This window comes from Daphnia pulex, chromosome 7, assembly GCF_021134715.1.
Source record: "Daphnia pulex isolate KAP4 chromosome 7, ASM2113471v1".
In the NCBI taxonomy this organism is placed as follows: domain Eukaryota; kingdom Metazoa; phylum Arthropoda; class Branchiopoda; order Diplostraca; family Daphniidae; genus Daphnia; species Daphnia pulex.
Window position 1 is genome coordinate 1,462,587 of NC_060023.1, and position 14,966 is coordinate 1,477,552.

General features: G+C 42.3%; 6 protein-coding genes and 1 long non-coding RNA gene across 10 annotated transcripts; 3 read left to right on the forward strand and 4 right to left on the reverse strand.

The window, feature by feature from the left end:
* Window positions 1-64: 64 nt before the first annotated feature.
* Window positions 65-1,684, reverse strand: LOC124197153. Its single transcript, XM_046592439.1, has 3 exons — window positions 1,548-1,684; window positions 1,365-1,463; window positions 65-1,212 (listed from the first exon to the last, which is right to left on the reverse strand). The coding sequence occupies exons 1-3, from the start codon at window positions 1,636-1,638 to the stop codon at window positions 227-229; spliced, it is 1,176 nt and encodes a 391-aa protein (XP_046448395.1). The 5' UTR covers window positions 1,639-1,684; the 3' UTR covers window positions 65-226.
* Window positions 1,111-2,537, forward strand: LOC124197164. The gene is made up of 4 exons (XR_006876029.1): window positions 1,111-1,227; window positions 1,343-1,880; window positions 1,998-2,318; window positions 2,397-2,537. It is a non-coding gene; the product is annotated as an uncharacterized LOC124197164 (long non-coding RNA).
* LOC124197150 (protein SMG7-like) lies at window positions 1,882-4,457 on the reverse strand. Its single transcript, XM_046592435.1, has 2 exons — window positions 4,303-4,457; window positions 1,882-4,081 (listed from the first exon to the last, which is right to left on the reverse strand). Exons 1-2 carry the CDS (start codon window positions 4,326-4,328, stop codon window positions 1,987-1,989), a joined length of 2,121 nt encoding a protein of 706 aa, XP_046448391.1. The 5' UTR covers window positions 4,329-4,457; the 3' UTR covers window positions 1,882-1,986.
* A 43-nt stretch (window positions 4,458-4,500) lies between these two features.
* On the forward strand, window positions 4,501-5,868 carry LOC124197159 (calcyclin-binding protein-like). The gene is made up of 5 exons (XM_046592452.1): window positions 4,501-4,830; window positions 4,947-5,154; window positions 5,224-5,320; window positions 5,381-5,490; window positions 5,556-5,868. Exons 1-5 carry the CDS (start codon window positions 4,810-4,812, stop codon window positions 5,798-5,800), a joined length of 681 nt encoding a protein of 226 aa, XP_046448408.1. The 5' UTR covers window positions 4,501-4,809; the 3' UTR covers window positions 5,801-5,868.
* Window positions 5,857-11,594, reverse strand: LOC124197149 (probable ATP-dependent RNA helicase spindle-E). Its single transcript, XM_046592434.1, has 16 exons — window positions 11,353-11,594; window positions 11,183-11,276; window positions 10,698-11,123; window positions 10,526-10,634; window positions 10,187-10,461; window positions 9,646-10,122; window positions 9,481-9,584; window positions 9,127-9,416; window positions 8,728-9,005; window positions 8,345-8,657; window positions 8,050-8,264; window positions 7,366-7,980; window positions 7,048-7,253; window positions 6,729-6,984; window positions 6,426-6,668; window positions 5,857-6,355 (listed from the first exon to the last, which is right to left on the reverse strand). The coding sequence occupies exons 1-16, from the start codon at window positions 11,463-11,465 to the stop codon at window positions 6,062-6,064; spliced, it is 4,308 nt and encodes a 1,435-aa protein (XP_046448390.1). The 5' UTR covers window positions 11,466-11,594; the 3' UTR covers window positions 5,857-6,061.
* A 252-nt stretch (window positions 11,595-11,846) lies between these two features.
* Window positions 11,847-13,558, forward strand: LOC124197157 (nucleolar pre-ribosomal-associated protein 1-like). 4 transcript variants are annotated; one of them, XM_046592447.1, is made up of 4 exons: window positions 11,847-12,031; window positions 12,115-12,316; window positions 12,390-12,611; window positions 12,681-13,558. In XM_046592447.1, exons 2-4 carry the CDS (start codon window positions 12,203-12,205, stop codon window positions 13,206-13,208), a joined length of 864 nt encoding a protein of 287 aa, XP_046448403.1. In that variant the 5' UTR covers window positions 11,847-12,031; window positions 12,115-12,202; the 3' UTR covers window positions 13,209-13,558. The 4 variants fall into 4 exon arrangements, with proteins under 4 accessions (XP_046448403.1, XP_046448401.1, XP_046448400.1 ...); XM_046592445.1 differs by having other exon boundaries at window positions 11,864-11,990; XM_046592446.1 differs by having other exon boundaries at window positions 11,872-12,038.
* Window positions 13,529-14,608, reverse strand: LOC124197162 (ATP synthase subunit O, mitochondrial-like). Its single transcript, XM_046592455.1, has 4 exons — window positions 14,398-14,608; window positions 14,098-14,341; window positions 13,919-14,031; window positions 13,529-13,853 (listed from the first exon to the last, which is right to left on the reverse strand). The coding sequence occupies exons 2-4, from the start codon at window positions 14,123-14,125 to the stop codon at window positions 13,737-13,739; spliced, it is 258 nt and encodes an 85-aa protein (XP_046448411.1). The 5' UTR covers window positions 14,126-14,341; window positions 14,398-14,608; the 3' UTR covers window positions 13,529-13,736.
* Between the last annotated feature and the right edge of the window lie 358 nt (window positions 14,609-14,966).

Below are 14,966 nucleotides of genomic sequence, written 5' to 3' on the forward strand. Positions count from 1 at the left end.
TCAAATTTCAGGGTCAAAATTCTCACTCATCCCTTCCCAATAAAAATAAAACCAAAGATAAGTATTTTCTAAACATTTGTATTGGTCGTCACTATACGAGTCTAGAAAATAAAGGATTACAAAAATGGAGAAAAACAAATGTATTGAAAAAGGTCGTATGGAGAATGGATGCTTTTTATCTTTTACTGTTCAATTATTTGGTTTCATGCTGTAAAGTTGATGATCTTTAGGAAAGGTGATTGTGACGTGATGATTTGAGAGGCAAGTCCTTTTCGTCGTCGTGTGCGCCATTGTGATCGCCATTGGCGGGTCTCTTTGGCACGGCGGTGGCACCCAACGCTCCGCCGATAGCTGCGATCAGACTGTGCATGGCTTCCATTCTCTCCTGATGATGCTGATTGAGCAAATGAACTAAATCGCGACGAAAGTCGAGCGTCTCCCTTTGCATCTTCAAACGCTCGCGACGATCTTCGCGAAAATGAGCACGTTCCTGAGCCCTCATCTCCAACAGGAGGCGAAGAACGGGATCGCGTACTCCGGCAGTGTGAGGATCGGAAGATACGTCGATTTCCTGATCCGACGTGGTGAAGACTAGATTTTTGTTGTCGGAGAAGGTAGGTGATTGCGGAATTTCATCTTCGACGTAAGTATCGTAACACAATTCAGCCTCCATGAGAATCGGTCCTTGTTCACTGCTACTTGGTGATTCTTCTTCTTCTTCTTCCTGCTGTTCCTCGTCATTTGTGTAGTATTCTAGTAGTTCTACGTTGGTCATCTCCGTTGATGCTCGAGTCTCATCGTCTTCATTTTGGCCGTTATTACTCAGGTCGAAACTGGATGAGCTATCCATTGAAAGCATGGATTCAGTGTGGTATTTTCCTGCGAGCAGCTCGTGTAGATCGTCGAAGAATTCCATGGTGGTCGACCCCAAGGGCAGTCCTTTGCTGCGTAAGTTTTGGACATGCATTCGATAAGTTCTCTCCATATTTCGCCACTTTTGACTGACTTTCTCCCAAGCGTGATCTTTGTTTCGGAAATTGAATCCTTCAGACATGAGCTGGGAAGCTATTTCAACCCACACCTCCTTCCTTCTCATCTTTTTGTTGGTGAACAGTTCACCATCGTGTTGGTAGTTTTTGAGGATCTCAATCAGTCTGGCAGTGGCTAGACGGTCTGTTGTTTTGTCTGAAGAACGGTGTCCACTCCAAACATCTGGAACAACACAAAGTAAGGTTTAACTTGATATGATTATTTTGTATATAAATTCATGAAGAGATTGTATACTCTGTAGAATAATTTTCACTGGTAACTATTTTAATGGAAGAACTATGTTTAATTGCAGATGTTGACATTTCACTAATTACCTTCCCCAGAATGCTTGTTTGAATGGTGTCTTTTCCTGGAACGAACAGGCATTCCCAGACGATTGACTGTTTGAACATCCAGCATTATCATTTTCTGATCTTAGAATTTAGAAAAAGTCAAATTAACTTGAGTTTAACTTGATGCAAGTAAAGAAATCATAATATTAAAAGAAATTCACATACTAGGTGCCTTGTAGACTAGTTGATCACCACGACGACCAACAAATTCAAGTTTCTGGAAGCCTTCACGACTTAAATTCGGTTGATCCACCATCCTGCAAATTCTGAAATCAATTGTTCGTAATTGTGAAGGTGACTTTACTTCTCAATGACGTGTTATCAACAATGGACCAAAACCAGTTTAACGAGAATTCAACCCCGGACCGGAGTCAGACTTTCGGTTCCTGACGTGTGGTGTGTGGTCAACTGCCAACCGTCTGCTAGACCAGACTAAACAGCAGCGTCGTGGCATAACCTTTCGTCGATCAATAAACTACCAACGGACAACAAACTTTGGTAATAATTTTTTATTATTATTTTATCAAGTGTGATCACAGTGTCAATAAGCAAAAAAAAATTTGGCCAAAACAAAAGAGTTATTTAATTTCCTAGGAAATTGGTATCATTTTTTAGAAGGTGAAGTACCGCCACGCATTGCTGCTTTCTGCTGCTCCAACAATCGTTCGAGAGGACTAGGACCGGGACCACTCCACAGAGAAGTCGTGCCTAATGGCTGCTGCATGGGGCGCTGCTCGTTGGGGTTTACCAAGTTAGTGACTGGGAAACTAGGCAGTTGACCAGGATGCCACGGTGCGGTCGAATTGAATAGACTGTAGGGTGGCACAATAGAGGACGGTGGCGGAGGTAGATTGCCAGCCATAGCCCAGGCTGCTGGAGGCGGAGGGAAACCCAAACCAGGGGGTGGAACTGTTGGCGGAGGAATAGACAAATCCGGTAAGGCACTGGCTGCTCCAAAACTCGAATACATCCCTCCATAATTGTTATTTAATTGCTCTCGTTCTTTTTGCTCAGCTTTGAGTCGCTCCAAACGAGGAGGCAACGATGGTCTGGGGTAATTGATGCTACTGCTGTTGCTGATTGACTGTTTAACAGGAGGGAGAGGAGGAGCCAGCACGTGCTGGAATGTCACTTGCTTGTTGTGAGACTCGTCTTGTGACTGTGACGGGATTGGATCATCATCGACTTTTTGCTTCAGAATGGCCGTTAGTGCCACGTTGCGCTGCGGTGGTCGAGCCAAGATTTTGATTTCCTTTACAGGTTCGATCGATAAATTTTCAATCAGTTTGTCAACAGGCGATTCATCCGGTCTCAGGCTGGAGAAAAGCCATTCGGGTTTGTCTTCGCCACTCTGCACCGTCAACGCCAAACACCCAAATTGTTGTTCAGTCAACCATTTTCCTCGTTGGATGATTCTCGACGCTCTTATTCGATGCTCATCTACTTGAGTCACTTGCGTTGAAGGCCATCTAGAAGAGGGGCGGAGTGGAGCGAATTCGAGCAATTCTAAATCTTCCGGAAGAGGTCTTCCATCGTCGTCTACGGTGAAGGAACCGTTGGATGCAAAACAAATTTGGAGCTGATTAAGTAATTTCGCTGTCGACGACCAGAGCTGGCCGCGTTTGATTTTCGTGAGCACTTGTGGCTGAGAGTGGAACCAATCGAGGACAAGTTTGATCACGCACAAGTACCTGGAGTTGGGAAGCTGTTGGTCGGGCAGTGAACAACAGGCTGTTAAGCAAGCATTGAAAACAGATGAAGCGACATCGATAGCCAACTGAAGTGATCTCTTTTGGGCGTCGGTGGCCGAGGCTGCACTACACTCGCCCACCGAATAGAGAGTGATGGTCAGCATGCGGATCAATTGTGCTGGAGTCAGGGCTTCCGTGGCCACTAGCGATGGCCAAGTCAATGTCAAAAGATTTACCGTTTGCTCCGCTTGATCCAGATCGACACCTAGTCCAATTTGTCCCTGCAGCTTGAGAAAAGCGAGAAGAAACTCTTCGGCGCTCAGTCGACCTCCGCGAGTTTTCTGGTAATTTGATACTTGCACAGATTGTTTCTTCAGGAGTTTATCGAGATTGATTCTAGCAGGTGGAAACGGATGTTTGAGGGCCAAGCTGCGGACGTAGTAAAACAGCGTGGACAGCATATCCCCCCGTGCTGATACAAGCAGTGCCAATTGGTTGTAAGGATGTCCACTTGAAGGTTCAACATTGATGGCCTGATTGTAGTATCCTTCGGCTTCAGTCAAAAGATTTCTGTATCTAGCCAAATCTCCCAAATGGATCAAGCAGTGCTGGCAGATGTAAAGGACTGACTCATTCTTGGGCTGGAGAGCATAGGAGGGGCCATTGAAGATTCCTAATTGGGCATTTCTCTTGCAGATGGATGAGCTTGTGTCGCACTGGGCACAAATTTCTTGCAGCAGAAACATGTAGAATCCAGCTGCTCCTTCCAAAAACAGTTTGAGGATGGGATTGCTACTTTTCTTCCCTTGTTTTGGTTGCAGCCCCGAGATGGGAACTTTAAAACACACATTCCACAAATCTTGCTCAACTTTCTTGTCAAGTGCATAGTCCAAATTTGACAAAATAATGTCTTTGTACAGGTTGCGTAAAACATAGAGGAAGCTGCAGTGAGAGTCATTTGTCACATCAATGACATCTGGCATAGTTGATCTGGTGTCTCCCGCTTCCCTGAGAAAAAGTAAACAACACAAACATGGTAAGTAAAACCAAAAAACATTTAATGTGACATGATAAAGTTTATCATTCAAAAACAATGTCAAGTATAGTATAGGAACATTTTTAGTTAGTTATTTGCTTTTCCAATGTAACAAGGACGAGTACTCCCACCCACTGTAACAGTTTCCAAAACCTTGCTTAAATACTCCCACGTGTTTATACGGCAATCTTACCTCCATAATTCTTCAGCCGTTCTCATTTTTAAGAAGTGGTATTGTAGGGATTGTATAATTCCCGAAATTACAATCGGGAGCAGTACTCTCTTTCACTTGCACACTCATTAAAAAAAATCTGTAATTCATTCATTCATTCAACAAATTCGTCTGCTTCTGTCTAGCCATCTAGTAGCCAAAACACGAAGCTTTTGTATTTAAAAAGCATGAATTTGAAAGAAGATTGTTCGAGAACATGCTTGGAGAGATTACGAATTTAAAAAAAGCTGCGGTTGATATTTCACACCGATCCCACCGTTGAATTATATTTTGTAACACAACACCTTGGAAATAGAACCGCAGTTCGCCATAGGCAGCACTTGGTTCAATTCATAATTGCCGTTTTTTTACAGTCAAGCAGAAGACGTCGAATTGACAAAAATTTAATCATTCCCTTGTGGTTGCAACTTGCACATTTCGTTTTGTCAAATCACTCTTACGTTGGTTTTCTTTGAGTACAGTTGCAAAATGCCTAGACCTATTGATGAAGTACGTAACATTTATTTTTTCCTAATTTTTTTGTGTTTAAAAACTTGTGTTTCATAAGATTTTCTTGATGATTGACGTGTACATGATACTAGTGTCTCGTTTGTTGAAACTTTCAGCTTCGTGCAGATGTTGATGAGCTGAAGAAATTGACAGACTTGGCCACGCGCCAATCTGTGAGAGATGTTTTGGGCATCGAAACACGCCGTTTAGAAACTGAAATCAGTCTTCAACTCAAAGACAACATGTTCAATCTTGAGGCAAAACCAGCTGCCGCAGCTGGAGCTTCTGCTGTCAGATGTTACGATGTCAAACTTACAAACTATGGTAATCTTTTATAAAATTTTATGCTGAAGAAAAGTTGATGATTTAATGTTGTGTAATTTATCTCTTTAGCTTGGGATCAGTCTGACAAATTCTTCAAGCTATTCATCACTCTGGCAGATGTCCAAACTCTTCCTGCTGAAAATGTAGTTTGCACCTTTGGTTCCAGGTACAATGATAGTTAAAAACATTTGCATTAATTCAATGACTAAACTGTATGATTTTATAGATCCCTTGACCTCTCAGTTAAGGAACTAAAGGGTAAAAATTATTCTCTGGTCATCAAAAATTTAGCTGAAGTTATTGATGCATCAAAGAGCCACTGGAAAGTAAAAACAGGTAAAAAAAATACTACACTAAAGTATAGTGACATGTGTATTAATCCTGTCCCCCTTGTTTTCCAGATTCTGTGGTAGTCTTTCTATCAAAAGTTAAACCAATCACTTGGCCCACTGTTACTATGGAAGAAAAGAAAATCAAAGAATCTAAAGCCCCCAAATTTGACGCATCAGCCAGCGACGATCCACAGGCGAGCATGATGAACATGATGAAGCAACTCTACCAGGACGGCGATGATGACATGAAGCGACAAATTGCAAAATCTTTTGCAGAAGGTCGAGGAGGTAAAACCCCTGATTTAGGGCTTTGAAAACTTAATTAAATACTTAAAGTATTTGTCAATTCTTTAACGAACAATATACAAGAAACGTTATCGAATTCTTTGTATTTTTCAAAACAATTAGCATTCATCGACTGTTTCACAAACAGGACACGATGTAGGAACAACAAATCAAAGCAATAATACCGACATATCTTAATTTTGGTTCTGGATTGAAACAATTGGTTTTACCAATACTCCAAACAAGTTTTTCAATAAGAATGCTTCATTTCAGATTAGACTGCAATCCCTTCAGGGGTTAAGCTTGATACAGTCGTGGAGTGGAATCAGAGTATCCAGTTGACTTTCAGCGACATCCGACTGTAGAAGGTTTTCGGGTTTGATGAGATTCCATTTATAGCTGGTCGAGGGTTCGAACTTGACGTCACCACGCGGTTTGGTGATGAGCTCAAACAAAAATCCAAGCGTTTTCTGACTGACTTCTCTCATGCGCTCCTGGGATGGCGCTGCGTGGTGCTGACTGAATGACGGTGCGCCCATAACGGAATTCAACCAAAATCTAATTTTGTTGATGAGAAGCACATCCTAAAGGGAGATACAATAAAAAACTGTGTAAATATTTCGTGAAATAGAAAACAACAGTATAAACACTAACCGTAAGACCAATCTCCGAGTCAAATGTAAGTTCCATATCATGTTCAGGATAGAAGGATTGCTGCTTCACTTGATCGTAACCCAACCCACAAATGGCACCCGTAAGGCGTTTAATCTCCTTGTCCGCCCGGAATTCAGCTCTCGGGGCAAAAAGAAGCGTCAGAATGGCCGGTAAACCGGGGATATTTGGAAGCAGAGTGGTGCTGCGAGCCTGGACATGGCGACCGTTTTGTTGAGATCCGACCTGTAAAGAAGAAGAATTTAAAAATAAAATGTAAAACATAGTGATTCAAGGTATCCTTACGTGAGCAGCAACGAGAACGCGCTCGTGATGATCTCCAGGTTGATCTTCCAGTATAACTGAGTTGACGGAATCATCTTCTATCTTGACCAGGCTACCCAAAAGGGATTGCACTTTGCCGAACATCTTCATCTCCAACGGATTAACAGGGCCAACGAGTTTGACAACAGAAGTTTCATTGCGACTGTAATGTCTTGGCTCGTCAACTTCAAGTTCCATTGCCAAATACTCGGCAGCCACAGATCTCTGTTCCTCCAACCTAGTGAGCGTAAAATTGTCAATTTCATTAACCGATTTTTTAAAATTTAAAATTATAAATTACTCTCGTTGTCGGTGTCTAGCCATGTGAGAATTCGGCTTGGCTTCTTGTGCGGATTGACGCTGTTCATTATCTTGTTTGTTCATAAAAGATTCATCCACTTTGACGGCGTAGTTGAGTTTCAACATCTGATCAGCGAATGAATTCTCCCAACTGCCACCTTCTCCAATCAGATCCATAGATGTGATTCCATTGACGACCGAAAACACCTACGTAAAATTATTCGAATTTAGTTAGAAAAGTTCGGTGCATGCACAAGGGTCTCACCTTGGCTATCAGATGAATTCGATTATTTAAAATAATAATTGGCACTCTACTCACCCTAGCTGTAAGTATTTGATCCACCGTCTGCAACTCAAACCATTCTTTGCCGGACTTTGTCCACTTTCCTTTGGGATCGTTGATAAATGACGGACCCACTCCTGTCAGATAGCATTCAATGGCCAAAGGCGGAAATTTGAGCAGTCCATCAGACACCACTTTCAAATCCTTGACGTGGGCCTCGGCTGCGTTGCCGAAATCGATGAAATAAAGGCGGACGCGTTGCTCATGAATCGGCACGCCCTGCTGCGTGCTGAGCACCTTGGCTCGATAGTACTCCACGTAATTGTTGGCGGCTTTGAACGGACCCATCACCAAATTGCCCTTGACGACGGGAACTTTAATATCCCACCTCTCCAAGCGACTACCCTGTGGCCCCACCAGGCCGGTAAGATGCTTGTAATCTCTTTTGGAGCGACTATCCAAGCGGTGGCACCAGAAATGATTGGGCTCCTCCACGTGACACACGCTTACGGGTAACTCGTTTTCATGGAGTTCGGGCAGACGTGGTCCCGGAATCTGAAGGACGTACGGTACTTCACTCCGATTGCTCAGACCTGACACCACCGATTCCACGTCACTGATGTTTAACAAACGTCTAGCCGACTCTTCCACCTTTAAGAAAAAAGAAAATATATATATTTTTATAAATCTGTTCCAACCATCGGTTTCTGCAACACATACTCGAGAACGGTATAGTTCGGCATCCCTCTTGTCAAACAACCGCACGTGATAGGGAATACCGAGTAGTCTCTGTTTGATGGCCAAGTAAACGGGCAAGCAGATCCTTCCGGGAACTCTCCTATTTTGGGAAGGATTTCCCTCTTGATGAAATTGAATGAACACCCTCTGCGAATCAAACGAGATCTTGGCATTCCATGTATCCTCCTTCAGCATAGCTTTTGGACAGGAAAACAAAACAAAAAAATAAATAAATAAGAGAAATTCTAGAGAGAAAATTGTAAGTAAAGAAACTCACTAAAGATTTCCGACATGCTGTTCTTAATTTGTCGGACATAGGCTTTGCCGGGTTGATTCGCTGGAAAATTGGTAAGTTTAACCGTTTTGAATGGATCCAATCCGCAAAGAGATTTGACGGCCTCGCGTTCATCGATCTGCCCGCTGATGGCGTCACGTGTGAAATAATTCGGATAAAAGGCGCCGTAGAGCACGACACGAAGCAGGAGCGCCTTTTGGCTTCCCGTAAGCGGTCTGACGTTCGGTCCGATGGCTTCTTCAATACCGATGGAATGTAGACGGAATTTGATTTCTTTCACCAAGATATCCATCTCCTATTGCGAGTGTAGAAGGATACAAAGGATAAGAACAATTTCGACCCTTTTTTCTTTTTGCAATTATTACCTTGAGCGCTTTGAGTTGGATGAAATTGGCATGCGCCCAATTCTTCTCCCGCATTCTTTCCGACTCTCCGCTCCTCTTAAAGTGCTCTTGCCGCTCCGAGTTCTTGTACACTTGGTATGCATTAAGGATTGTGATGGGGTCGCTGAAGGAGCCTTCTGCCCATTGCATTTTAACTTGGTAGGCCAGCAGCTTCTTTTGATAAGGAGAAGTAAAAATGTTCTTTGAACTGAGCCCGGCTGCCATAATGATGCACTCTTCCAGGATGTTGAACACGTATCCTATTTAAACGAACCAATTGGTATATACACACACAGACACATCAAGTCAACATTTCCCAGAAGACCAAGAGAACGAGGTCAGAAAAGAATAGAGAGTATGATATGAAAAATATATACGTACCGAGCATAACTAGCTTGCCCAAGTGGACGTCTATGGGGAGGCGAGAGACGACTCGACCGAGGTAACTTAAGTCACCATCGAATGAGCTGACAACTCCGTTGACTGTTGTGAATAGAGCTCCCATTTCTTTGAGTGTCAGGATTGTCCTGGCGATGTTACCATATTTGGGAGGGTCGATGACGAGTGCCAACATTTTCTCGGGTGGATCCAAATCCAACAACTTGGTACGCAAGACGGTCTGCTCCAGGGGACAGCGAAGGATCTCGGGAGTCACGTCATCAGGCAATTTCCTAGGGACGAGAAATTCAGTTAGTTACGACGTAATCGCATGACAAGTGATTCAATTGTTTGTACTCGTCGTAGAAGCGATTGAAAACCATTCGGTAAACAACACCCTCGGTGACACGACCAACACGTCCTCTGCGCTGCATACAGTTGCTCTTGGCAGCCCACTCCAACTAATAATAAAAGCAAAAAAATGTGAAAGAGATTTGTTGAGGTAAAAATAATACGAATTACCTTGAGGGAGCAAAAGTTCGTTTCCGTATCGGTGGTGAGCTGCTTTGTCAGGCAGAAATCAATGATGTACGTAATGTCCGGAACAGTGATTGAGCTCTCGGCGATATTGGTGGAGAGAATGATTTTGCGAAAGTGCCTAAAGTTTGGAGGCAAACTTGAAATGGGCTGGAAAACTCGACTTTGCTCTTCGCTAGTGATGCGTGAATGCAGCGGCAGGATGTGCCAATAGTTCTTGTGGACCGCATTGGTCTCGAAGTCTATCAGAGCTTTGTGCATGGCCTCGATTTCGCCAATGCCGGGCAAGAATATCAGGACTGCACTCCGAACGCTCGAAATATTTTCATACTCGGAATGACGCCCGTAGCGATTGATTTCCCGTTTGCTGTCGAAAGCAGCGATCAGCCGACTTACAAGTTCGTACTGGAGTTTATCAATTCGAGGAGTCTCATCGTTTGGATCTACCGTTGCCGTAAGAAACTGCAAATAAACCGAATTATTCATACTGTGCCTAAATGTTAAAGTTTCTGTGATGCGAACTTACCCCTAATTGTTTAAGGGAATCCATGTAGTAAACGTTGATGTTAAAAGGCTCGGCGGGGTCCACATTAATTATAGGAGCGTTGCGCCAAGGTCTTTCCCCTTTCGGAAAGTCGCCCAATTCAGGGGTTTTGAAATACTGAGAAAACTTTCCAGCATCGGCTGTGGCTGACATCAAAATAATTTTGGTTGGCGTCTTTGTTTTGCGGAGGAATCTGTTTATAACCAACAGCAAGAAATCGGTGTCTTCATCTCTCTCGTGAACTTCATCGACAATAACTAAAAAACAAGAAATAATTTGAGGTTAACATAGTTTCACACTGTTGAAAACAAATAAACTTACTGTGAGTGTAGCCTTCAAGAGTTTTGGTGGCAACTAGTGTCTCCAAAAGACATCCAGTGGTTACATAAGTGAGCAGGGTAGACTCACTCACTTGCCGTTCCATTCCAACCTAACAAAATCAATTGGATGAATTAGGATGGGCAATTTAAAATTGAAATGATATGCTAGTTACTCTGTATCCAACAACGGTTCCAAGAGTCCAGTTCCTTTCAAAGCAGACTCTTTTAGCAATACTGATGGCTGCAATACGCCTTGGCTGGGTGACAACAATGTTGCAAGGTGTTTTGTTTGCATAGCATTCATCCAGTATGAATTGAGGCACTTGGGTTGTTTTACCACAGCCTGTGAAACCCTTAATGATGATTGCATTTTCTTTCTTCAGCATATCAAGAATGGCTGTTCTCTCTTTATCAATCGCTAGAGGGGGACGGTTAGGTGGATCGAAACAATATTGAGTGAATGCAGCCGCTTTCGCTTGCACACCATGAAGATCCAGAGCAAGGAGCATGTCTCCACAAAGGGTTGACTCATCCTCAAGCATGCTCATACCACCACCTTTCAATCTGCATTCATTGTAGCTTTGTGCTAAATTTGCAGCCTAACAAGATATTATGAATTTTAAGAAGCAATTCAAAAGAACACAACCACAATATTCACCTCCATAGCTTGCTGCCTTTCTTCTTCCCGATACTTCTCAATATACTCTGTATTGTTTTCAGTGAAATAAGGTTGTCGTACTGCTTCTGGGGACCTTTACCATTCAAACAAACCAAGGGTACAATTTAAACAGATTCAATCATTCCCAAGAATGCTTTATTTCAACTTACGATCTCCTTCTTCTTCTTGAAGACGTGCCAGGGGCGAATGTCCCCATTTCAGCCATTGTTTTACCAAACATCAGCACATCAAACATATCTTCTACGGACGTCGAATCGGCCATTTTCAATAATTTCCTAAAAACATACCCACCTGCTGCAAACCAGGCTTACAGTTGGAATGATTCAGCTACAAGTTTTAACAAAGCGACCCACGTGAAGATAATGTCTTGTATTATTGTGGAAGTCATGCGACGTTGCCGGCTAAAAGAATTAAGAAAACGATTTTTTTTTTCAAAACAAAGGCAGAGCCATAGATACCTGGTCAGTTCATGGCTGTGTTGGCTTCCCCAGAGCTATAGATACCTGGTCAGTTCATGGCTGTGTTGGCTTCCCTATCCCGGTTTCAGGGTAAACGTAAGCCGATTTTCAGGGGGTTTTAGGGCGGAGCCTGTCAGAAGTTGTGAAGTGGAAACTTTAAAAAGAGCCATCTAGTGATAAGACGTTGAGTTTCAAATAATACTTTCGGCGGCCATTTTTGTGTATTACGTGAAAGAAGCCTAACCATAATTTATGTAAAAATGGTTGGCAGGTGTGCTGTTCCTGGTTGTAAATCAACATATTACAAAGGAAATCAAAAAGAAAATGAGGTTACCCTGTTTGCAATTCCTAAAACTTCATTATCAAAATGGCAAGAAGTAATTCCATGTAGTAATTTGACGAGCACCTCACATATTTGCTCCCGTCATTTTAACGAAAGTGACTTTCAAACAGGGATTGAAATTTTGAACGTGTTCCATCCTTACAAACGGTGGACTCTTAATGCTGGAGCAATGCCCTGGAAACCAACATTTTCTGTTAAATGTTAAAACCACCAAAGCTGTCCAATATCATTGCATTATTTCTTGCCAAAGCTGCAGCCATCGTTCAAGATCCTTCTCACCCAATGTACCGTGCAATCAATAACTTTCTACTGGTATGTTCCTGTTAATTGATTGCAATTTCCTTCTCGTTTAAAACTTAAACGCCATTCCTTTCATTGTTTCTAGGTAAAATCGGCTATGGATGTTACCCAAGTTCCAGAATTTTTCGTCATGCTTCATAACACTGAACTACCTGAACAGAGGTCGCTTCAAAGGAGTTTTTTACTCAGCCTTCTTCAAGATGGCATCAAAAGTCGTCAGGACTATTTAGTGTGTGCTCGAAGAAGAGTCTTTCCAATCCTTCTCTCCTTGCAGCCATCCAATCTATTGTCCGACAAAACTGATAAGGTTATTTTTTTAGTAATTGAATTTTAGTTTGAGATTTCATCGAGACATTTTTCTTTGTTTGATTTACAGCGGCTCATACTTGAAGTCGTACAATCTTCACTTCAGAATTCAATCATTACCTATGACTTGATTCAACATCGTGGCCTTATCATGTGGCTTGACAGCCTCTTGCTGACCGACACCGTTGCAGATGAAGCTAGTCAGATGGTGTCGGTGGTGACGACAATGTGGGACACGCTCTACACTCACATGCTGAAGAAGGGAGAGTCGAAAGAAAAGGACGACGAAGAAGCTATTGCAAAACTTGAACAGGAGGTCGAAATGATGGAAGCCGAAGACGAAGATACCGCCGACAAAACCACTAACAAACCCAAGATGCAGAATGCTAAAATCAGTAGCAGAAAACCTATTTGGAATTTACTTCCTATGCAGCAACAAGTTATTGCTCCCTGGATCATGTGTGAGCTAATGCAGTTGATGGTCAATTTGTGGCATGTACTCTATGAAGCTGAGCCAAACTATGCTACGTTTAACAAATACGCCCGAGTATTATGCTCCGTCGCTTCACACATTCACGAATCCAAAAGCATCATTTAAGCAGCTCAGGAGAAGGATTTGAAGACCGTCCGGTTTGTTACCCCTCCCTGCATGCTGAATGTTAAATTGATGCGACAGCTCGTTGAAGTCTCATCCCGCTTTGTGAGTAATCTTCCCAATCTAAAGGATCATTTGGCAGTAGTTGAAAGTTCCAAAAAGAAATCCTCGGCTTGCCCAACAGAACTTAGTCGAAACTGGGAACGAAGACACAGGTATATGCGAGAACTTATGGACCAAGAAGAGACAAATGTTTCAACCAGATATAATGTGCACAAATTATTGTCTTTAGCTGAATGTGGTGTTTGAAATAACAATGACAATTTTGTTTGCATACAAGGAGAACCTCGTGATACGATTTCTTTTATTTTTCATATCCACTACAGCATATCTTTGCCATTTGATGTACATATTTCTTTCCCACTATAACGCAGCCAACTTAAAATTTCTAGACGGGTTGTTTAAGGAGAGTGGTGTAACGTTCAATCTTTGATGCCAAACTCATGTCGATGTAGCGATCTCCAAGGACAACTACAAGTCCTCAACAATGGAGGGATCCACCTTGGTTGAAATCTTGAGAGACTGTCCTTTCTGCAAGAATCCAGAAAGAGCGGCAGTAACCTCTTTCAATGTAGCAGCATCCAAGGCCTTGATATAAGAATAGATTTTTTTAAACATTTAATTGTTTAATGTTTTTTAGATTTATATTTTACCTCGGCTGAGGTGACCTCACATACAACTTCACCTCTGAATGCAGCTATCATGTTAAAGAAATGGCCAGTGACAACATCCAATTTGTTAAGTCTTCCATTCTCAGCAAGGAGTTCTGTAATCATAAACATATGAATAACAATTAGAATAAAGTGAAAACCAATAGAAAAGAAAAACTTACCAAGGAAGTTGCCTGTAACAGCACTCATTTTCAATTTCTTGGCAACTGAAATAAGAGCATCTTTCTTAAGTGATCTCTTCAAAGTGGGGTTGGCAATGAATTCTGCCAAACGAGAATCTTTGGCGATAGTTGCATGAAAGTCCTTCAACTCGCTCTCAACTTTGTCCAAAGATTTCTGTTTGGAAGCAGCAGAGTAGAGTGCTGAGGCATAGCGACCTTACAACCCAAAAACTTGGACTGGAGCCTATAACAATTACACAATTAGGTTAAATGTACCTGTACCACACTCACATGATTTACCTTCACCAACTGCTGGGATGATGAACTGGTGCTGAAGTTACGAGCCTAATAGTTGGAAAGTAAAAACATTCATTGAAAATAGTACAACATTTTATAAATTACGGCAAATTAATTTAGGATTGTGCGAAAACAACCGGCTATTCAAAATCGAATATAAATTCGGCTTGAAACTTAGAGGTTTGACAGTTGGATATTTCTACCTTTTTATTATTGTTCACTTCTTGTAGAAAAGTAAGCTGTGATTGGCCAATGAGTTTTTCATAGACCCTTCCTGATTGGCTGGCTTCACGTAGTAGCTGACACACTCACTAGAGGCGCTTTTTAAAGTTTCCAAATCGGCTTACGTTTACCCTGAAACCGGGATAGGGAAGCCAACACAGCCATGAACTGACCAGGTGTCTATAGCTCTGGCTTCCCTATCCCGGTTTCAGGGTAAACGTGGTCCGATTTGGAAGAATGAATGAGCGCCTCTAGTGAGTGTGTCAGCTACTACGTGAAGCCAGCCAATCAGGAAGGGTCTATGAAAAACTCATTGGCCAATCACAGCTTACTTTTCTACAAGAAGTGAA